Source organism: Danio aesculapii, chromosome 5, assembly GCF_903798145.1.
Source record: "Danio aesculapii chromosome 5, fDanAes4.1, whole genome shotgun sequence".
In the NCBI taxonomy this organism is placed as follows: domain Eukaryota; kingdom Metazoa; phylum Chordata; class Actinopteri; order Cypriniformes; family Danionidae; genus Danio; species Danio aesculapii.
In genome coordinates, this window is record NC_079439.1 from 57,185,945 (window position 1) to 57,210,203 (window position 24,259).

A 24,259-nucleotide genomic window follows, 5' to 3' on the forward strand; every position below is an offset into this window, starting at 1 on the left:
GGAAGGTCATTTTTGGGAAGTGCCTCTGACAGTGAGCGAGAGAAGGACACCGATGTAGTCTCAGAAAACTTTACAGAAATCTAATTTTGCATGCTATCTTCATCAAATCTGAAATATAAACTCATGAAACACTTGGCTTTCAAGACATATATATTTTTAGGACAATACATTAATGTTTTCCTGTGTTTGTATATAGTTGAACATTTTCTCATGACTTCATAATGTATAACTTTTTATATTTTTGAGCATGAAACTTCCCCTTTTACCACGGTAAAGCCCAAAGTGTCTTCTTTATTCCTAATTTGTGTTTGCAGCTTACTGGCATCATGTACTGTTACCATTTAAAGTTAGGTAGGTGTAAATCCCCAATGTGAGTGCTGGCTAATAGGTTACAAACAGCAATGGTTGGACATGATGATATCAGTAATATATGCAATCTAATATGACGTCAGTAATATGATGTAATCTAACGACATTTAGCGACTTTTCGGGAAGCTTAACGCCATTTCATTGAAAATAGTTGGAACACTGGTAGTGCTGACAAGTGTGGGTGGGGGTGAAAGCCGAGTGAACGCGTTGGAGTGAGTGTTTACAAGTGTCGACCTTATGATTAAAGTTGTGTTTGCATGTCAGCCAGTTCCCGCCTCTCAATAAACATTTCGGAAGTGTTATTGCAACACAAACAAGCATGCAGATGTATAAATGCACGACAACGTGCAAGGCAGGCGCCGTGGGTCCATAGATGAGAAGTATTTTTTTTTTGACAACTTTTAACTTTTACTCCTTACAATTTTACTCAAATATCTGTACTTTCTACTTCTTAGATTTTTAAACTAAGCTCTTTACTTTTGTTTTCATGTTTTTGGTGGCACGATCTGTATTAGTTCTTGTCATTGCACAATTTGAGCACCTTTTTGATGCAATCAGTCTATTTTCATAATTTCGTGCCTGCGTGCTGCAGTGCCCGACTTTTTCAACTAAGGCTATCGCGTTTGTAGGCTGGTTTATGAAGATTACAATGAGAAAGGCAAAGATGAGTACGCAGATGAGACAGAGGGAGATGGCGAATTTAACATGACTGATGCTACCCTGTTTACACGGTAATATGACACATTTTGCTCGATCAGATCACAGGTAAACAAGAGAAACACATTTCAGTTCAAAAATATGCCATACAGCTTAAGGTTAAGAGTCTTTTGTCCACTTCCGATCATAAAACACAGGATTTCTCTGGTCTTTCAATCTAATACCATGAAAACATTTCTAAATTTCTAAATGAACAATAAAAACAAAGTGTGGTCAAAAAACTGAGTTATATCCAAATGCACATGCTATGTCTCATATGGTCCAAAACCTGACAGGTGGACAAATCTAAGCTTGCTTTTATTAAAACAAATATAAATGTGCATATAATAAATAATACTACTAATAATAATATTATACAAAAGCAATTTGTCATGAATAAATTTAAAAAAAGCCCCCCGAGAGGAAGGCATGGAGGCAGGGCTTTTTATATTTATGTAGAAAGTAATAATTTTTAATGAATTCTTTTTCATTTGTAAAGATATTTGCATACATCCTGCATGTTTTAAGCAACGTTTAAGCGAGGTGCACAACTAACATGATCTGCGCTGGACTTTAGACCTGCTTTCAGCTGGTCTATTGCAAAGTCTATTTTAGATCCTCAAAATAGCAACGCACCACAAATATGAGTCCACAAAGTGGCACAAATGGATTTGCTATTTAAAAAACGTGGCAGAAAATGGGAAAATTAAGGTTGCGTTGATCTGAAAATAGCAACACGTCAGGGAAACATGTCTTGCGCCTTATTGCGCCAGGTGTATGACAGGGCCCATAATGTTTATCCAATAAATAAAACATCCACAATACCCTGTAAAAAAACAGCTCCTAAAGCAAAAATATTATAGAAAAAAATTATAAAAAAATTATAGCTTTCAGTTATAGCTTAGAAAAAGAAATGTATGTATTTTTAATGTATTTTCAATATATTCAATCAAAAAATATATAAAAGAACAAATATATACAAATATAAAAGAAAAAAAAGACTTCAGTGTAAAATGTAAGACATTATCAAGATAGACAGGCCTATAGAATTATTTTTAAAGTGTATGTACATGAAAGGCAGCTGTTGTTTTTGATTTGCTGAACGCTGTGAGTTTGCGTCAGGATGATGATACACGGGGGAAACTGGATATATACCTACCTAGTGAAACTAAAATGTAGTAGTAATGAATACTTTTTACTTAAGTACATTTTTCAGGCCGGACTTTACTTTTACTTGAGTACAAAAGTGTAATCAGTACTTCAACTTTTACCAGAGTCATCTTGAACATGAGTATCTGTACTTCTACTTGAGTAAAACAATTGTGTACTTTTGGATGAAATGTTAAACCGAGATCCTGACTCTGTGGTCACTAAAAAACCCATGGCACTTCTCGTAAAGAGTAGGGGTGTAACCCTGGTGTCCTGGCCAAATTCCCTCCATCGGCTCTTACTGGCCTCCCAATCATCCCCATCCACTAAATTGGCTTTATCACTGTTTCTCCACTCCCCCTATAGCTGGTGTGTGGTGAGCGCACTGGCGCCGTCGTCCTGTGCCTGCCGTCACATCATCCAAGTGGATGCTGCACACTGGTGGTGGTATGGAGAGACCCCTCTCATGATTGTAAAGCGCTTTGGGTGTATGGCTATACACAATAAATGTGCTATATAATACACCTTACTTACTTATTTATTTTGCCATCTGTGCGTGGGTCACGCCGATCACTCGACGCAGTAATTAAACCACCCTTTAGGAGTAAACAATATAGTGTCGAAACTGATCTAATTTGGTAAAATTTTAAGCTGCAAAGAGCAAATCTAGATTTGACTTGTTTATAACTTGACAGTGGGATAATCAACAGCTTGCCGTGCATTAAATAATTAAGTGCACTTCGCAAAGGCAACCTCCCTCCGCTTTACATCGGGCAGTTTTTTTGCCTCTGTGTCATGCATTTAAATTCCTTTAATGCATGGCAATCCTTTGATTATTCCTCATATATTTATGTTATATTAACATATTTTAATTCTATGCAAATAAATAATGTAAATATATGTATTTTATAAGCAGCATTGTGGTGCAGTGGGTAGCACAATTGCCTCACAGCAAGAAGGTCAGTTGGCATTTCTGTGTGGAGTTTGCATGTTCTCCCGTGTTCGCGTGGGTTTCCTCCGGGTGCTTCGGTTTCCCCCACAAGTTCAAAAACATGTGGTATAGGTAAATTGGGTAAGCTCAACTGTCCGTAGTGAATGAGTGTGTATTGATGTTTCCCAGTGATGGGTTGCAGCTGGAAGGGCATCCGCTGCGTAAAACATATGCTGGATAAGTTGGCGGTTCATTCCGCTGTGGCGACCCCAGAATTATAAAGGAACTAAGCCGAAAAGAAAATGAATGAATGGCTGATATGTATTTTATTCCACAGCTGTACATGTCCCACACATCATACTATTCTTTCATTTAGTTTTAACCATAGTATTTAAAGTAATTCATATCCAAATGACACTCCTGCAGCACAATTTCAAGCAACAACACAAAAAAAGAGGTCAATGTTGCCCATAAATTTCACCTGAATCATTTTAAAGTGACAGCAATCTGCAAGTATGTGGTTGGCAATGCAAATGGCAGTATCATTTCGTTGGCGAGCAGTATTTACAGTGACAGCGAGAGGCGATGGCTGGAACCGGCGGCTCAGATGGAGACAGACAGCTTTGGCTGTAAATAACAGCAAGGGAGCTTTTGCAAGCCATTAAACACTTCACACACAGTCAGAGCAAGGTAAACCTGATCCTCTTATCAAAGGCTAGAGGATACCAAAGATACAGGCTATTTGATGTAAGACACTATGAGACGACAAACTGATTCTTTTTTTTCTGAGGAATTTACAGTTGTGTGGGCTATGAATATCCAGCTTGATGTACAACAGCAAGAGTTTTATGAATATAACCAAGGATGCATGCTGTTGCATTGAAGCGGCTTGCAATACAACATGGGCTAATATAATTTTTATTAATATTGCATAGCCTTCTTATGTATGCACAACTTCTACATATATATTGTCTCCCTCTAAACAATTCAGTAACATATTATTCTTTTTCTGACCTGTACTTATTAAAATGCATTAAACAGTCAATTTACTTCTAGTTTTAAACCTAGAGGTTTTAAGTACAGTGGCAAAGTATACAAATTTTAAATGGCAACAAAATAGTATTTTGGGGCTGTATTGTAATCCATAAATAGGGTCTTTTAATGTAAATATACAGTGGGTACGGAAAGTATGCAGACCCCCTTAAATTTTTCACTCTTTGTTATATTGCAGCCATTTTCTAAAATCATTTAAGAGCATTTTTTCCCTCATTAATGTACACACAACACTCCATATTGAAAACTAAAGAGTAAAACAACAAAGGAGTGGCTTCACAACTGCTCCGTGACTGTTCTTGAATGGTCCAGCCAGAGCCCTGACTTAAACCCACTTGAGCATCTTTGGAGAAACGTAAAAATGGCTGTCCACCGATCTTTACCATTTGACCTGACAGAACTGGAGAGGATCTGCAAGGAGGAATGGCAGATGTTGCATCTTTCCCAAAAAGACTAATGGCTGTAGTAGATCAAAAGGGTGCTTCTACTAAATACTGAGCAAAGGATCTAAATACTTAGAACCAAGTAAACAGTTTTTCTTTTTTTAATAAATCTGCAAAAATTTTAACAATTCTGTGTTTTTCAGTCAATGTGGGGTTTTGTTTACATTAATAATAATAATAATAAAAAAAGGAACTTAAATGATTTTAGCAAATGGCTGCAATATAACAAAGAGTTACAATTTAAGGGGGTCTGAATACTTTCCACACTCACTGTATATATATCACCGGCCACTTTATTAGGTACACCTGTCCAACTGCTCGTTAACACAAATTTCTAATCAGCCGAACACATGGCAGCAACTCAATGCATTTAGGCATGTAGACATGGTCAAGATGATCTGCTGCAGTTCAAACCGAGCATCAGAATGGGAAGAAAGGTGATTAAAGTGACTTAATCATGGCATGGTGGTTGGTGCCAGACGAGCTGGTCTGAGTATTTTAGAAATTGCTGATCTACAAGGATTTCCATGCACAACCATCTTTGGGTTTACAGAGAATGTTGATTGTTGATGCCAGAGGTCAGAGAAAAATGGTCAGACTGGTTCGAGCTGATAGAAAGGCAACAGTAACTCAAATAACCAATCGTTACAACCGAGGTATGCAGAAGAGCATCTCTGAACACACAAAACGTCCAACCCTGATGTGGATGGGCTACAGCAACAGAAGACCACACCAGGTGCCACACCTGTCAGATAAGAACAGGAAACTGAGGCTACAATTCGCACAGGCTCACCAAAATTGGACAATAGAAGATGGGAAAAATGCTGCCTGATCCGATTTCTGCTGCGACATTCGAATGGTAGGGTCAGAATATGGGGTCAACAACATGAAAGCATGCATCCATCCTGCCTTGTATTAATGGTTCAGGCTTGTGGTGTAATGGTGTGGGGATATTTTCTTGGCACACTTTTGGGCCCATTAGTACCAATTGAGCATCGTGTCAATACCACAGACTACCTGAGTATTGTTGCTGACCATGTCCATCCCTTTATGACAGCACTGTACCCATCTTCTGATGGCTACTTACAGCAGGATAACGTGCCATGTCATAAAGAGTGAATCATCTCAGACTGGTTTCTTGAAGATGACAATGAGTTTCACAGTCAAATGGCCTTTACAGTCACCAAATCTCAATCCAATAGAGCACCTTTGGGATTTGGTGGAATGGTAGATTCGCATCATGGATGTGCAGCCAACAAATCTGCAGCAACTGTGTGATGCTATCATATCAATATGTACCAAAATCTCTGAGGAATATTTCCAGTACCTTGTTGAATCTATGCCACGAAGGATTAAGGCAGTTCTGAAGGCAAAAGAGGGCCCAACTCAGCACTAGTAAGGTGTACCTAATAAAGTGGCCAGGGAGTCTAGTCATACTATTGTCACATACAATGACATTTTAATTTCCATTTAGTTTCCAAAACTTTTAGTAAAACATGATTATCAGCATGTTATGCTGAAAAAAAAAATATGGTTTGTTTAAAATTGTTATATTATTTTGACATTTGGGTGTCTTTGAGTCAGAAGGTTGTGAACCGCCTGTCCAAAAGTTCAGTAGGTTGATTAAAAAATAAATTGATTTTTCTGACTCTAATATGTCAGACTTTGCAGGATTAAGAAGTAAAAAGAGTCTATTATACTTCAAAGAGGGTCAAGTTTTTACTTGAATGTCTTAATCTGTCCCTCAGGTTTAGAGCCAGAGGAAAAAAAAGACATAAGGTCATCTTGACCTCGCAATATAGCCGGACTATTCCCTCGCCCAAAACGCTGTGTTTGTGTGTGTGAGTGTGATACTTGCCTCGATTGGAAGGCCGCGACATGTTTTATTTATGATGTACTATTGCCCATGTAAAGGCAACACGTCCTCTGTCCCCCGTGTGCTTATCAAGGGCCACCTTCACCAGCTAAAACTCTTCTATTTCAGAAAACATGCAGAGCTGATCCGGTATGAATGCTAAAGGCTTCTCTCTCTGGCCAGGCTTGAAAGAGCAGTTCATGTTAATAGAGGCTGAGAGACTGGCTTTGTGGGGTTAGATGGCTAATTGTGGCCACACTTAGCCTCCTGAAATAAACACACCTGTCACAGTGATTCATATGTCTGAGACCACCTCTGAAAATTATTCAGAAGAAATGGAATTTGACAGAATCCGTATGTAATATGTATATATTTTTTGTATGTTAACATTATAGACTGCATAAAAAATATGAATGCAATGTCCGTGATATCACCTGTAAGTTTCTGAATATTGCAAATTAAGCTACAGGTGGGCGGGGCCAACCGCTACAACGTGTCAGCGTGTCACTGTGATGACTGCAAATAATAAATAATCTAAAATGGGCAAAGGGGTGTGGTGTGGGCGGAGCTTCAGATGCCTGGTTGCATTTTCAATCATTTTATCATTGGGTAAAAAGCTCAACAAATTCATTAAACGCCTCATTCATGTTCTGGCCACATGTTCTTGGTTGTATACTGTTTTAATGGTCCCACTTTATATTAAGTGACCTTAACTTACATGTACTTTTGTTCGTTACAGTGTATTTATTGACTGCATAACACGCCATATTGTTTGATAAATGTAAGAAATAAACCCCAAAAGCAACAGACTTAAAAGCCATAAAAAGTATAAATATAATATGTATGTCAAGTTTAGTGAGTTGAATTAGATGAGGTGATGTGAAGGTGAGCAGCAGATACCCGTCACTCAAGTGCAGTACATGTGCACTAATTAAAAGTAATTATGAAGTATTTAAAATTAATAGAAATTAAAATAATTCACCCCCTCATATTTGTAATGAAGAATAGATCATATTGGCTATATCAGGTCTCAAACTCAATTTCTGGAGGGCCACAGCTCTGCATAGTTTAGCTCCATCCACCTCCAACTCACACCTGCTTAATAGTCTATAGTAGTCTTGAACACTTTGATTAGTTAGATCAGCTGTGTTTGATTAGGGTTGGAGCAAAACTGTGCAGAGCTGCGACCCTCCAGGAATCGAGTTTGGGACCTATGAGCTTTATAGACAAAATTAATAAAGAAATAAATAATTGTACCAGGCTGTAAACATCTCTTTTTCTGCTGTTAAATCGGGCAGTTTAACATTGGGAGTCTATGGGATTGACTCCCTTTTTAGAGACAGCCTCAAGTGGTCAGTAGATGAACTGCAGTTTCAATCATTTCCATATTCACATCTATGTCAGAATTAAAACAATAAAAACTGAACCTAAACACTACACTTAAGGAAAAAAAAGGTTCTTTCTTGGCATGAATAGTTCCATGAAGAACCTTTTACATCCATGGAACCTTTTTCCAGCGACTGTGGTGGAGTTTGAACTTTCCATTCCAAAAAAAAAAAAAAGACTCACTTAACTTTTCCTTGTGGAACCAAACATTGCTCTTCTATTTCAGTGGGTGTCTTAACATAAAGGTAAATATATATATATATATATATATATATATATATATATATATATATATATATATATATATATATATATATATATATATATATATATATATATATATATATATATATATATATATATATATATATATATATATATATATATATTTTATGTATGCTTTCTCATTGTTATTTTAAATTTTAGATCCTGTTTTACATCATATTTCATACTTTAGATTTGCCAGGTGGTCTCAGACATTGAATGCCCCTGTATATAAAGTATGCACCCTCTTTTCACTCTCTGCTTTTGTATCATTGAACTTATACATGTAGACAAGATCATTCACACATATAAACAAAGATTGCCTATTGTGCATGTACATACTGTATGTATGTGTTTCTATCTGCATTCATATGCAGGATTCTCATTAGATGCTGCGAACAGTGATCATGTTTGTGGGTGTATGTAGTGGGATTTGCTCGCCTAAATCAGTGCGGGATTCATTTCATGCTCTTGGCATACAGCACATAGGTTCTGCTATTGTTGTGTCTGCAAAAACCTCTTATACGAGCATCTCTGATTGCTTCCTACTGACAAATCCCCTAAAGAGGGCGAACAGGCCTCTCGAGTATTTAGAAAATGTATAAAAATGCATCTTTTCAAGCATAAAGGCCCACATAAACACATGGCATATTGTGTATATCACATATCTTCCAGCTATTGAACAGTCACATCTGTTTGTCTCACATTTTAGCTCCATTTCAAAACCTATTGAGCTACCTCCATGTCTACTGCCTACACTGGTAGTATACCAGCTGATATAAATTGGCACAGCTATTCATTGGAGAAGTCTACATGGTCACACACAAAAAATATATTAATAATATGTATAGTTATTAAATATTCATTTTTGTTTAATGTCATCTTTCTCCTAAGTACAAGGAATAAACGCAAGTGTAACTTATACCAGTAAGTTATTTGTGACTTCTTTAAGAAATGTTTTACGCTAGCATCTTTAAAACTACTAATGTACTGACTACTAAACTAAAGTAATAACTATTTTACAAAAGTATGTTCTGCATATTATAAGCTCCATGTATTTTTTCCCCTGACCTTATGATGAGCTTAAATGCTAGGAAGGGGGAAAAAATAAAAACATGTTAAATAGGAAATGTTAAACGTTTTATTCGCAATAACCCTATTATTTTCCAGTATTTATTCATTTATAATTATATATATATATAAAAAAGGAATACTTGATTGAGTTGACATTATTCAACAGTTTGTCAGTAGGGCTGGATAAACATTTTATTTATTTTTTTTCAAGAGTTCACACTTGGCTGATGTATGGTAATAAAGAGAGAAGATCTCATAAGATCCTTGAGCCAGGGGCTTCCTCCCATTTGAGGGGCGAGAGGGGACTTTGAGCTCAGGTAGTTCTCGAGTACTCCCCTGTATATTTCAGGCTAATGGCAAATTAGGAATTGCTATGGAGAGTTATATTGCTGACTAAGAGCTCATCTATAATGCCAAACTATATTATAGTTTAGTTATATTTACAGTATTATTATGACAACAGCAATTATTTGTACTTAAGCTTATTTAATCATTCTTTAAAAGATTTTTTTTCTGTTTTAAAGGTATGTTCAAAGTGATTTTGAGAGAGAGAGAGAGAGAGAGAGAGAGAGAGAGAGATTTTGTGCATAATTACATGAATTAATCTGTATAATCACATTAATTAATCTGTATAATTACAGTAATAATCTGCATAATTACAGTAATAATCATTATAATCACATTAATTAATCTGTATAATTACAGTAATAACCTGTTTACAGTAATAGCCTGTATAATTACAGTAATAACCCGTATAATTACAGTAATAAGCATTATAATAAAATTATTCTGTATAATTACAGTAATAATCATTATATTCACATTAACTAATCTGTATAATTACAGTAATAACCTGTTTACAGAAATAGCCTGTATAATTATAGTAATAATTATTATAATCACATTAATTAATCTGTATAATTACTGTAATAACCTGTTTAATTACAGTAATAGCCTGTATAATTACAGTAATAATCATAATCACATTAATTAATCTGTATAATTACAGCAATAACTTGTGTAATTACAGTAATTGCCATTTAAATCACATTAATTAATCTGTATAGTTACAGTAATCATCATTATAATCACATGAATTAATCTGTATAATCACATTAATTTATCTGTATAATTACAGTAATAGCCTGCATAATTAAAGTAATCATCAATATAATCACATGAATTAATCTGTATAATCACATAATTAATCTGTATAATTATAGTAATAATCATAATAATTACATTAATTAATCTGTATAATTACAGAAATAACCTGTATAATTACAGTAATGATCATTATTATCACATTAATCTGTATAAATATAGTAATAACCTGTATGATTACAGCAATAATTTGCATAATTACAGTAATAATCATTATAATCATATTAATCTGTATAACTATAGTGATAACCTGTATAATTACAGCAATAACCTGCATAATTACAGTAATAATCATTAGAATCACATTAATATGTATAATTACATTAATAAATTATATATTTACAGTAGTAATTTGTGAAATAACAGTAATAATCTGTATAATTGCAGTAATAATTACTAAAATGGCAGTAATTATCTTTATCATTACAGTTATAATCTGTAAAATAAAATGACAGTAATAACTTGTAATTATGGAGCAAGAAATTAGTTTTTTTTTATACAGATTATCTAAATTTTTTTATTCTGACAGTTTTTTTTTTTCTTTTTTTTTTCATGGTTATTTTCTGCACCCCTTATTTTCTGCATCCCTGAAAAAGATAACTGCGGTGAAAAACTCTTATTGTGATTTAGGAATCATCTGATAGGCGAGTCATGTGTAAACTAATCCAGGACCAGCCGTGGTCAATCCTAAAGACATGATCCTGTCGAAATTAGTTTATAAACAAACCACACTAAATGGAGATAATTTGATATTGATTCTCAAAAGCTTTGATTTGATCTTTTTCCATGTTCTGTATTTATTATCTTACTGTTTGTTGTATGCATCTGAAATAGAGAGGCAAGTTCTCTTTAAATATACCTAAAATAATAGAAATACAAAAAGCTGAATAAACAGGTTGTGGCTTTTCGTTAATTTCGTTAAAACATCTTCATGAAATGAACTGAAATCAGAATCAAATTGACTCAGGACACCTAAATTAATACCCAGCTCTATATGTGCATAAATAGATGGGATTAAAAAATGCTAATTGAAGGTGGCGCGGTGGCACAGTGGGGAGCACTGTCGCTTTACAGCTAGAAGGTCACTGGTTGGAGCCTCGGCTGGGTCAGTTGGCATTTCTGTCTGAAGTTTGCATGTTCTTCCCGTGTTTGCATGGGTTTCCTCCAGGTGCTCCAGATAAAGTTAAGTTAAATTGTCCATAGTGTATATGTGTGAATGAGAATGCATGGGTGTTGCCCAGTAATGGGTTGCAGCTGGAAGGGCATTCGCTGTGTAAAACATATGCTGGATAAAGTTGGCGGTTCATTCTGCTGGGGTGACCCCTGATTAATAAAGGGACTAAGCTGAAAAGAAAATGAATGAATGAAATGCAAACTGACAAATTTAGTAATTTTGTGGAACATGAATTTGTAAATTTGTGTGTGTTCTATGAGTTAGTTAGACAGGTAGTCATATTTAAAAAAGCAAAATTTCATAAAAAAAAATTCTGATTAACATTATGATGGTGATTCTTTATCTTTGACCCATTCAGATGGAAGTTTTTAATACTTCAGCTGACTCCCTTGTGTTACCATTATAATAAACAGAATGCATCACATTTATATTTCCATGATGATGCGTCAGGTTAATCATGTGAAAAAACACACCCCATAATTTAAGCATGTATCTCTATTAGAGCTGCTCTTACATCACGTTAATTCATCAAATTCTCCCAAAATACAACACAATAAAGTAAGTGGCTGCTTAACTGGGAGAAAAACAGTGTAAACGTCCTAGTTACTTAATCAGAGTGTATCTGTTTGTGAGTAGCATATTGTCAGATTATGTGTACAATGATTATCATTGCCATCTCCCATAGACATCATCATGTATTTTACAAACCATCAATGTTTTGAGTCATTCATCCTACTCCATCTGCCACATTATCATTAATATAAGAGTTCACCACAGAACTGATGGAGTTGGAGACTGGGACACAGCGGAAAAAAAAACAATTAAAGTCTGCTTGAAAATATTTTTTTATAGATGTTAGTATCTAAGAAAACAAACAACATAACAACAAAAACATTCTTTTGACATGTAGAATGTATGTTTCCCTTTAAGAGTCAGTTGCACAGCGCCATGGCACATTTGGGATTTACATGGCGGACTTTGTAAGAGGAAAAACTATACACTTCACTAGTGAGAACACAGTTAAACCAACTATCTGCAGCACAAGGGTAAAGAATGAGCCTTCTCCATTCAGCCTCTTTACTTTACTTTTACTCTTTACTCCTTTAGTTCCGTGGAGTAAGGAAACGGTGTTGTACGCACTCCACTGAAGTCATCCATTAGCCAACATATTTAAATTTCATTTGTTAAGCAAAGATTTGACAGGTGGACAAATCTAAACCTGTTTTTATTAAAACAAATATAAATATGCATATAATAAAAACACTGCTAATAATAATAATATTATACAGAGAATGTCATGAATAAACTGAAAAAAACCCCTTTAGAACAGCTTTTCAAGAGTTCTCACTTAGTTGATGATTGGTTATAAAGCTTGTTTGGCATGCTGTCCCAGGAGAGAGCCCTGAGCTCATAAGATCCTCCAGCCTGGGGCTCCCTCCCGTTTGGAAGGCGAGAATGAAGTTTGAGCTCAGGTAGATCTCGAGAACTCCCCTGCTGTGGTAACTAATAAACAGATAGCGATTGCTCTTAAGAGATAACTATTTATTAGCAGCATGTCAATGGTGCCAATTTGGATCAGTCAATTAACTTAAGTTGCATGTTTTTGGACAGTGGGAGGAAACCAGGGAACCCGGGGGAAACCCACGTGAGCACGGGGAGAACGTGTACTCCGCACAGAAACGTCGGCTGGCTTGGCAAAGACTAGAACCAGTGACGCTCTTGCTGTGAGGCAACAGTTCTAACCACTGGGCCACCATGCCACTCATCTAGGAAAAGAGGAGGAGTAGGGGTGGAAGGGGGGATTCTTTAAAACAAAGATGGCTGTCATAGGGAACTTAGGGTATTTATAGTGGCTTAGTAGTTGTCTGATTGATGAATCATAAACTGCATAATGTGGGGCCAGCTGCAAGCAATCATCAGCACGTGATCCTCACGAAATTAGTTTATAAATAAACTTCACTTAGAAAATAGCAACAAATCGCGTCACACACACCTTATTGCGTCGGGTGTATGAGTCTTAAAGATATCAAATAGGCTAGTATTCCCCAAAACAGTGACAAAAAATAAATTCAGAAGACATCCAAACAAAGATCTTTTCAGGCTTCACCTTTTTTCAAGTCTTCTGACCAATCAAATGCTTTATAGCATCTCACATGTCCCCTTCAAGAGACTTATCATTTGTGTTTCAGCTCAACCACTCTCACTGGCTGAGCTTTGACAAAAAAATTAAACCCTATTTGCTGTTTTTTTTTTTTTTTTTTTACAATTGAAATTACGTCTCACATCGAACAAAAAAATGTATATTTCAATGCACTTCATGGGACCCTTTTCTTGCATTTTTAAACTGTGAAGATTGTCTTGGGTCTCCAGTTATTGCTGCTATTGATACTCAGTTATCTGCTTTGGATCCATTTGTGAATAAAGGTCTATGAACAGGAAAACGGCTTCTCAAAATTTCTGCAGATATTCATGAGTGTGCGCCAAGAGCCCACCAATGATCCCTTCAAATACTGCATACAGAAGCAGCTCATGAGGGTTTGGGATGTTCTTGGATCCGCTGTGTGTGTGTGCATGAAGGGAGGTCGTGAAAAATTGAAACCTTGGCTTCAGCTCTGCCACAGATCTCAGCATTTCCCTCATGACCGTCTTGTTTTGTATTCACTTCTTGTTATTTGAAGCGCTATATTCTGCCTGTGCAGGGCTTTTGAAACACACAGATAGGTTTCAGCAGGGACGGAAGAAAGTGACAGGTCAAAGCAACTTCCCTAGATGAAGAAAAGTGTCTTTTCTGCTGCACCTGGTCCCCGTGTACTGAATCATGCTTCAGCTTAAGCATACACAAATATTATGGAGACAAGTGGCTCCAGCTAACCATGGATTAACTTTAACAAATGAATAATGGAGTTTCTTGCTTAGGAAGTGAGTGGATCAGTACGAGGGTCCATTTCTAGCTCTTTCTACAGAACAAACCTATTACCTTAAAAGAAAAGTGTATTTTCTGACTTAATTAAAAGATTAAACAAACTAAGGTAACACTTTATTAAGGCGACCAATTCACACTAACTAGATGATTATTCATTTGCATTTTTGCCTGTTTACTAGTACATATAAGGCTCATATTAATGCCTTATTCGGCATCTGCAATTAAGAATTCGCTTTATCCCTTAAAGGGACTGTTCGTCTAAAAATAAAAATTTAGTTACTATATACTTTTATGAGTATTTATTTCTCTTACTATGGAAGTCAATAGTTACAAGTTTTCGCCACAACGAAATGAATCACCAACTTATCCAGCATATGTTTTATACATTTCCAGCTGAAACCCAACACTGGAAAACACCCATACGCTCTTGCATTCACACTCATACACTTCGGCCAATTTAGTTCATCCAATTCACCTATAGTCCATGTCTTTGGACTGTGGGGGAAACCGGAGCACCCGGTGGAAACCCACGCCAACAAGGGCGAGAACATGCAAACACCACACATACATGCCAACTGACCCAGCTGGGGCTCGAACCAGCAGCTTTCTTGCTGTGAGGCGATTGATTCCAGGTGTTTCAATTCAGCATGGCCACAGAGCTCTGATATATACCTTTGCAGAACCCAAACCTCAATATAATTTGTCTTAAAATTTAAAAAAAGTGACTGACAAATTCCAGTTGAATCCAGAAGTTGATGCTGCTATTAAAATGTGATTCCAGCATGCAGAACTGATACATTTCAAAATTCTGATTTTTTGTAAGTGTAATATTCAGAATAGTTTCAATCAAATGTCTTGATTCATGCCCCAAACTTGTCATTAAAAATCTTTTGAAACGTCTATAAAGAAAACGAATGGGGGAAAATAATTCCAGAACCAAGGCTGCTGAAAAAAGACCCACAGTGATCTATTGCATCACTGATTTGACAAGCTAAATTACATTTAAACTAGACTGAAGTGCAATCTCATACCTCATACTTTACGACCCTGGCTGGCAGACAGGAAGAGCTTCTTACCATTGAAAGTGGAATGATGGCCTGTATGTCCTTCTGCACAACCGTGAGCTCAGTGACCACCTTCTCGGCATCTGAGGTCGGATTCTGGCCCCGGTAATCAATGTTCCAGTTGATCCTTCTAGTGACTGATTGGCTGGTGAAGTTCTCCATCTCAAAGTCTAGCTGCATGATTTCAATACTGCCAGCCATGTCCCTGAAGAGAAACAACATGATAATAAGTAATAAGAAGAAACAAAACAATGGGGATCCACCAAAACATAGCCATTACGCTCATTTATAGGAGTCTAATAAGGGTCAGGTATGCATTTAAGCTTTAAACGGCTTAATGTGCTGGTCATCAACGGAAACAGATGTTCTGTCATGTATTAGGTGTTATATATCGAAACAATCAGCAAACAAATCAATCAGAGAACCCCATCTGTTGTTTGGGACTGGATTACAAGAGCTAAAAATGGATTTGCAAATTGCAAAGCTAATGAAAGAAATGCAAACACAAGATGGAGTGTGCGTATGTGTGTACGTATGACCCAAGTAATGCCTACATGGAGACGTTAATCAGGATTAATGGATTGAGCTGAGGTAGATTACATTAAATATATGCATGTGTGTGTACACAAAACATAGAAAAATGTAATGAAGTAATTAAAATTTAATGAATGCATTCAAGTGATCGCTAAAGGATGTTATATTGATATTGATACAAAACATTTCAATTCAATTCTGTTGCACAGTTTTCATGATGCATAAATGACAAACAAATAAATGAATGAATGAATGAATGAATGAATGAATGAATGAATGAATGAAAAATCAAAGTTTTTCCCCAAAATATTAAGTAGAAGAACTCTTTACAAAACTGATAAACAAATAAAAATTTTTTTGAGTATTTTTGAGAAGCAAATCAGCATATTAGAATAATAACTGAAGACTGGGGAAAAATGAACATTAATGATCATAGTTCTGATAAATATTTTTAAAAGATCAATAACTTTTGTATATTCAAATACAATAAATCATATAAAAATATAAATTATGTAATAAAAAAAGTTTTTTTTAATGTGAAATAATTCCTAATTTTACATTTTTATTGAATTTTCCAATCAAAACAGCCTTGGTGAATAAAATTTATTATTATTATTATTATTATTATTATTATTATTATTATTATTATTATTATTATTCATTCATTCATTCATTCATTCATTCATTCATTCATTTTCTTTTCAGCTTAGTCCCTTTATTAATCTGGGGTCACCACAGTGGAAGGAACCGCCAACTTATCCAGCATATGTTTTACGCAGCGGATGCCCTTCACTGAAAAAAGTGTTGCATGCAAAACTGTTGCAAACAATTTATTTGTGTTGAATTTAAACAAACAAATTAAATTTAATAATGTTCAACTAAATTTGTTTGTTTAAATTCAGCCCAAATAAATGGTTTACAACCACTTAACGTAAAAAATTGAGTAAATCCAAAGAATCATCTTTGAATAATTTTTTTCAGTGTTCCAGCTGGAACCCATCTCTGGGAATACACACTCATTCACACTCATACACTATGGACAATTTAGCCTACCCAATTCACCTGTACCGCATGTCTTTGTACTGCGGGGGAAACCGGACCACCCTGAGGAAATCCACGCGAACGCAGGGAGAACATGCAAACTCCACACAGAAATGCCAACTGACCTAGCCGAGGCTCGAACCAGTGACCTTCTTGCTGTGAGGTGACAGCACTACCTACTGCGCCACCGTGTCGCCTATTTTTATTATTATTATTATTATTATTATTATTATTATTATTATTTTTTGAAAGCATTAAAAAAATATGAAGAATGAAATGCTAAATGCTAATTAGATAAACTGATTCAAATGATCAGGTCAGGGCAGGTCTTTAATTAGTGCACTGATTCAAACGATAAAATCAGAGGGAATCTCCAGTGAATAATTTACTGATTTAAATCATTTGCCATTGATGAACTGCATTGTAAGCACTTTTATTTGTTTATATTTGCACATTTGAATTATCCAATTATAATTATCAGTAGTAGAATTCAGTGCAAGACAGGTTAGAGTACTAAAAACAATCTTTGAAAAAACAAAACATCCATCAATAAGTATAATTGACTTTTTTACCTTTTAGTACTTGAATATCAAATACTTTTGGACTCTGACTTAAAATCCCAATGAACCCGAAACTGCGATCGTTATTTTTTTCGTATTGTGACGCGATTACTAAAATAACAGAATTTTAAATGAGAAAACAATGGGCGTGGCTGAATTGATGTAGTAAAGTAGGCATTTCATTCTGAAAGATTGGGAAAAGGGTTTTAGAAGAGTTATTACAATCTAACAGACACCTTCCAACCTAACAGCTCCCAAAACCATGATCTCTCTCTCTCAAAACTCCAAAAACATTATGCAATTCGGAGTGTGCTTCACTGTGGGAGTGTGCTTCACTGTGGGCGTGACAAACCACCTGTAGAAAACACTCTTTCATCTCTGACACTTTAACTGACACTGGCACCAGTTTAGCACTAGTCACTTTCTTACAATCACTCCATATCTATATATAAAAAAGCATTGTGCATTTATAAAACGTGCTTTACAAGGTGAGACCACTTGTAAAAAAACACACTCGTTCATCTCTCTGACTCTTTAACCTACACTTGCACCAGATTTGAAGCAGACATTTTCTTACCATCACTCCATTTCTATAAAAACAAAAAAAAAAAAGGTTTGTGCATTTATGAAGTGTGCTAAACACAGGTGAGTGGGCTTGATAAACCATCTGTAGAAAACACACTCTTTCATCTCTCTGACACTTTAACCGACGCTTGCATCAGTTTTGCACCAGACACTTTCTTATAGTCACTCCATATCGATGTATAAAAAAGCATTGTGCATTTATGAAGTGTGCTTCACAAGGTGAGTGGGCTTAACAAACCACAAGTAGAAACACTTATACTCTCCATATGCACTAGACACTTTACTCCTTACTCTAACAGTTAATTCTCTTTTGTGTATTGACTCTTCATGTTAAATTGTTGAATGCCGCCTCAATTGTAGGTTGCTTTGGAAAAAAACTGTCTACTAAATGACTACATGTACAGTTTATTTTTCTTTTTTAAATATTTCCCAAATGATGTTCAACAGGGCAAGGGAATTTTCACAGTATGTCTGATAATATGTTTTCTTCTGGAAAAAGTCTTATTTGTTTTATTTCAGCTTGAATAAAAACAGCTTTTAATTTTTTTAAAAACATTTTGGGGTCAAAATTATTAGCACCTTTGAGCTGTATTTTTTACGATAGTCTACAGAACAAACCATTGTTATACAATAACTTGCCTAATTACCCTAACCTGCCCAGTTAACCTAATTAACCTAGTTAAGCCTTTAAATGTCACTTTAAGCTGTATAGAAGTGTCTTGAAAAATATCAAGTCAAATATTATTTACTGTCATCATGGCAAAAATAAAATAAATCAGTTATAAGAAATGAGTTATTAAAACCATTATGTTTAGAAATGCCTCGAAATAATCTTCTCTACACTCTTAGAAATAAAGGTACACAAGCTGTCGCTGGAGTGATACCTTTTCAAAAGGTACACATTTGAACCTTAAAGGTCCATATTAAAATCTCAAGGGTACATATTAGTACCTAAAATGTACAAAAGTGATCCTCTTAAAATTTTTAGGTACTAATATATACTTTTGAGGTACCAATATGGACCCTTTAAGTACAAATGTGTACCTTTTCAAAAGGTACCACCCCAGTGACAGCTCGCATACCTTTATTTCTGAGAGTGTATGTTAAACAAAAATTGGGGAAAAAAATAAACAGGGGGGCTAATAATTCTTCAGCTGGAAATGTAACTGAGTGCTATTTTTTTCAGGTCATCTGTACTCTCACTCAGAAAAAAATGATATTCAATTCATCCACCACTGGTATTTTGTAAAAACAATACACATAAGGTAAAAAGAAAGTGTTTTGATTTGCAGGAAGATTTTTAGGTTACACTTTACAATAAGGTTCCATTAGTTAATGTTAGTTAAAGCTACTAATTTACTAGCATGAACTAATAATGAACAATACATATACATCATTTATTAATGATAGTTTAACATTTACAAATGCATTATTAAAATACAAACTCATGCCTGTTAACACCAATTAATGCACTGCGGGTTAACATTAACAATAAACGAATATAGTTTCATTAACTTACATTAAATAAACATGAATAAATACTGTCATAAATGTATCATTCACTGTTTGTACATGTTAGTAAGTGCATTAACTAACACTAACTAATACAACCTTATTTTCAAGTGTTCCCAACTTCTGATAGTAAACTTTTTTATCTTTCAAGCTAGCTTGTATACCTGACTAAGGATGATAATGGAAATACATGTAGTGCGCCTTTGTTTGACCATACCGAACGTCTTGCTCCAAACTCTCTCCTTTTGCTTGAACTAATATTGATGCATACTGAGCCATTCAAACAAACACAGCAATGCCAAAAAAAACCCCAAAAAAAACACTTTTCAGGAGAATCCGTCAATAAATGGCTTACTTTTAGCAGTCTATTAAGCTGGGATTGGCTACAAAATAAAAATGTAAACACCACATCTCACCTATAATACAAAGTAATAAAAACAAAGATGCTCTACATTTATGTAACAACAATCTTTGATTTCAAGCGCATTGCTGAAATGAACACAAATGTGGTCATAAACACAGCTGAGCACTACAATCCAGCAACACACTGGAATTAAATTGGAAAAAATAAAAATGCAACTGTGCCCGGCAAATAGTTTCTTCATAGCGTTTGCAGGAAACCTCCATAATGGATAGTGGCAGGCTAAATGAGTTCTGTCTGTTGATTCTATGCACACACATCAAGGATTATTTCCTTTATCTGAGACTCGTGTTCTACAGGTAGATGTGCTGATAGCAGCTGACAACCACACCGAGAGAGAGACCCGCCAAAATATAATACTCCTCGCAGGGAGCGGAGGAGCCTGTGGAAAAATGCTGCAGGGTTATCAAAATGTTATCTGTGGGGGGTAATTAATGTGTCAAAGCTGCAAAATCAACAACCACTTCTTGTGGGGAATTAGAGGAATTATTATTTGGATTAAGTATTGTATTTAACTACACATATTGCATACAATCAAAAAAATCGAAATGTAAAAATATCAGCCAATTAGAATGTTATCACTCGATGATTGGATGAACAGACTCGATGACAAGACAACAACATATTAATTATAATACTTATAAATGATGGACGGTGGCTCAGTGGTTAGCACTGTCGCTTCACATAAAGAAGGTTGCTGGTTCGAGTCCCGGCTGGGTCAGTTAGCAATTCTATGTGGATTTTGCATGTTCTCCCCGTGTTTTTTTTTTTTTTTTTTTTTGGGGGGGGGGTAGTATAAAATAAATAAATAAAAAGAATGGATTGGTAAGAGTTTGTTTGTTTGTTTGTTTATTTACTTATTTGAAACCGGAGCACGCAGAGGAAACCCACGCCAACACGGATGAATGAATGAGTGAATAATACATGGTCACAATTTTAGGGTATGATTATGACATTTGCCTCAATAAACTCCTAATTTGATGCTTATAAAGAGTTATTAAGGTAGCAGTTGGGTTTAGGTATTGGATATAGGATAAGGGATGTAGAATAAGATCATGCCGAATATGTACATTATAAGTACTAATAAATAGCAACATCTTAATAATAGGTTTGCTAATAAATAAATAAATAAATAAATAAATAAATAAATAAATAAATAAATAAATAAATAAATATTCCAGCAATCCAATAAATAAACAATATCTTAATACATATTTTAATAGTAATATCTTAATAATAGGTTTGCAAATAAATGAATAAATAAATAAATAAATAAATAAATAAATAAATAAATAAATAAATAAATAAATATCCCAGCAATCCAATAAATAAACAATATCTTAATACATATCTTAATAGTAATATCTTAATAATAGGTTTGCTAATAAATAAATAAATAAATAAATAAATAACTAAATAAATAAATAAACAAAAATCAAATAAATAAATATTCCAGCAATCCAATAAATAAACAACATCTTAATACATAGCGTAATAGTAATATCTTAATAATAGGTTTGCTAATAAATAAATAAATAAATAAATAAATAAATAAATAAATAAATAAATAAATAATTCAGTAATCCAATAAATGAACAATATCTTAATACATATCTTAATAGCATGATCTTAACAATAATTTTGCTAATAAATAAATAAATAAACAATCCAGTAATCCAATAAATAATGAATATCTTAATACATATCTTTATAGCAATATCTTAACAATAGGTTTGGTAATAAATAAATAAACAATTTCTTAATGGCAATATCTTAAGAATTGCTTTGCTAATATATAAACAAATAAATAATCATGTAATCAAATAAATAATCATGTAATCAAATAAATGAAGAATATCATAATATATATATATATATATATATATATATATATATATATATATATATATATATATATATATATATATATATATATATATATTAGCACCTTAATTAGCATATTAATTAGCTTATAAATTATCCTAATTTGCTGATAAATAAATAAATAAACTTTTACCAATCCATTCTTTTAAATGTATTTATTTTATTTATTTTTACATACATACATACATTTGTTTTTCAAAGTATGAACGTGTGTTTGTTTTAGAGTTTGTATGTTGATCTGAGATTTTCATGTTTACTTATTAAAAACAGCTTAGGAGTCTAAATCTTGGGTGACATTATTATAAGCTGTACGAGTGCCATCAATTATAAACCTAATTTACATTTAGTTCCGAAACCTAATGCTGAATCGTGTTGTTCAGCAGTCCGCAATACACTAAAGTAGCCAACTATATGATTCGCAAAAGCCCCTTTGTTAGGAGATACTGTTTTGTCACTAATTGTTGCTTAGCTAATTAGAAATTGATGCGGCCAATTAAAACTACAAGGCCATTAACTGTGACTTCCCTACTAAAAGTTTAATTACTTTTCCTTTTGTTTGGAAGGAAATATTTAAAGCCAAACGGGAATCAATCAGTATCAAACGTGTTTGCTTTCTTGATGCTTATCCATTGGACGCCGCATTAAGAAAGTTAACATAGCCTTAATTATTTAGCCACTGCTGAGAATTGACTGTCCGGTACAACAAAAAAAGAGTTTTGGTAACTTTTGCTCATTAAACACTGCCAGCTTTTCAAAACGCCCTGCATTTAGAGTCTTTTTATAATTGCTTATAATTCTGGAGTGTAGAAAAATAGGGAGAAAGGAATAAAATGGAATGAGTGTGCTAGCAACTGAATCTCTAAGTGAAAATACACTAAAGAAATGATGAGGGTTGTCTTATGTTGACAAATAACGCTGGCATTACATCCAAGGCCTGCCTTAAACCACATATACGCAATGTTTGCTCCAAGCACTACAGAGTCGCTCATTAAAAGTGTTGGAAAAGATAGATGGCGAAAGAATATGGGCAGCGTATGCAAGGAAAGACATTTGCAAGTATAAGAAGAGAGCTGGAAAGCGTGGACAGAACGAGCCTTGCTAACAGAAAATCCATACAAGGAAACAGAACTGACTTGCTGAGAAATCAAGAGAAAGTCTGAAAAAATAATTTGAATTGTAAGATAAAAAGTTGCAATTCTCTGGAAAAAAATGTGAGAGATATTTGCAAATCTGAGACAAAAAAAAACTGTGATAATAACTATACTATAACTACTAATTCTGAGGGGTAAAAAAGTCTGTATAATGAAAGAAACTGTAAGATATACACTCACCGGCCACTTTACTTGGTACACCTTACTTGTACTGGGTTGGACCTAACCCTAACCACACCATTGCACCATCACCAGCAGCCTGAACCATTAATACAAGGCAGGATGGATCCATACTTTCATGCTGTTAACACAAAATTCTGACCCTATAATCCAAATGTCACAGCAGAAATCGAGACTCATCAGATCCGAAGTTTTTCCAATCTTCTATTGTCCAATTTTGGTGAGCCTGTGTGAATTGTAGCCTCACTTTCCTGTTCTTAGCTGACAGGATGGGCACCTGGTGAGGTCTTATGCTGCTGTAGCCCATCTGCCTCAAGGTTTGAAGTGTTGTGTGTTAAGAGATGCTCTTCTGCATACCTCGGTTGTAACAAGTGCTTATTTGAGTTACTATTGCCTTTCTTTTGGCTCAAACCAGTCTGGCCATTCTCCTCTGACCTCTGGCATCAACAAGGCATTTGTGCCCACAGAACTGCCACTCACTGGATAGTTCCATTCTCTGTAACTATTCTCTAAATATTCTCGGTAACTATTCTCGGTAAACCCTAGAGATGGTCATGTGTGAAAATCCCAGAAGATTGGCAGTTTCTGAAATACTCAGACCAGCCGCCTGGCACCAACAACCTTCCCCATCTTCCCCATTCTGATGCTCCGTTTGAACTGTAGCAGATCATCTTGACCATGTCTACATGCATAAATGCGTTGAGTTGCTGCCATGTGATTGGCTGATTAGAAATTTGTGTTAATGGGCAGTTAGACAGATGTACCTATTAAAGTGGCCAGTGGGTGTAGATAAACTCACAACACTCAAATAAGTTGCAATACTAAAAAAAAAAAAAAAAAAAAACT

General features: G+C 34.8%; 1 protein-coding gene across 2 annotated transcripts in view; it reads right to left on the reverse strand.

Moving 5' to 3' along the window:
• tmem132e (transmembrane protein 132E) overlaps positions 1-24,259 on the reverse strand; it is a 601,474-nt gene that overhangs the window by 69,958 nt on the left and 507,257 nt on the right. For both annotated transcript variants that reach the window (XM_056458536.1, XM_056458535.1), the window contains exon 4: positions 15,558-15,750. In XM_056458536.1, the coding sequence (XP_056314511.1) occupies positions 15,558-15,750 (193 nt within the window). The remainder of the gene's footprint in view (positions 1-15,557; positions 15,751-24,259) is intronic.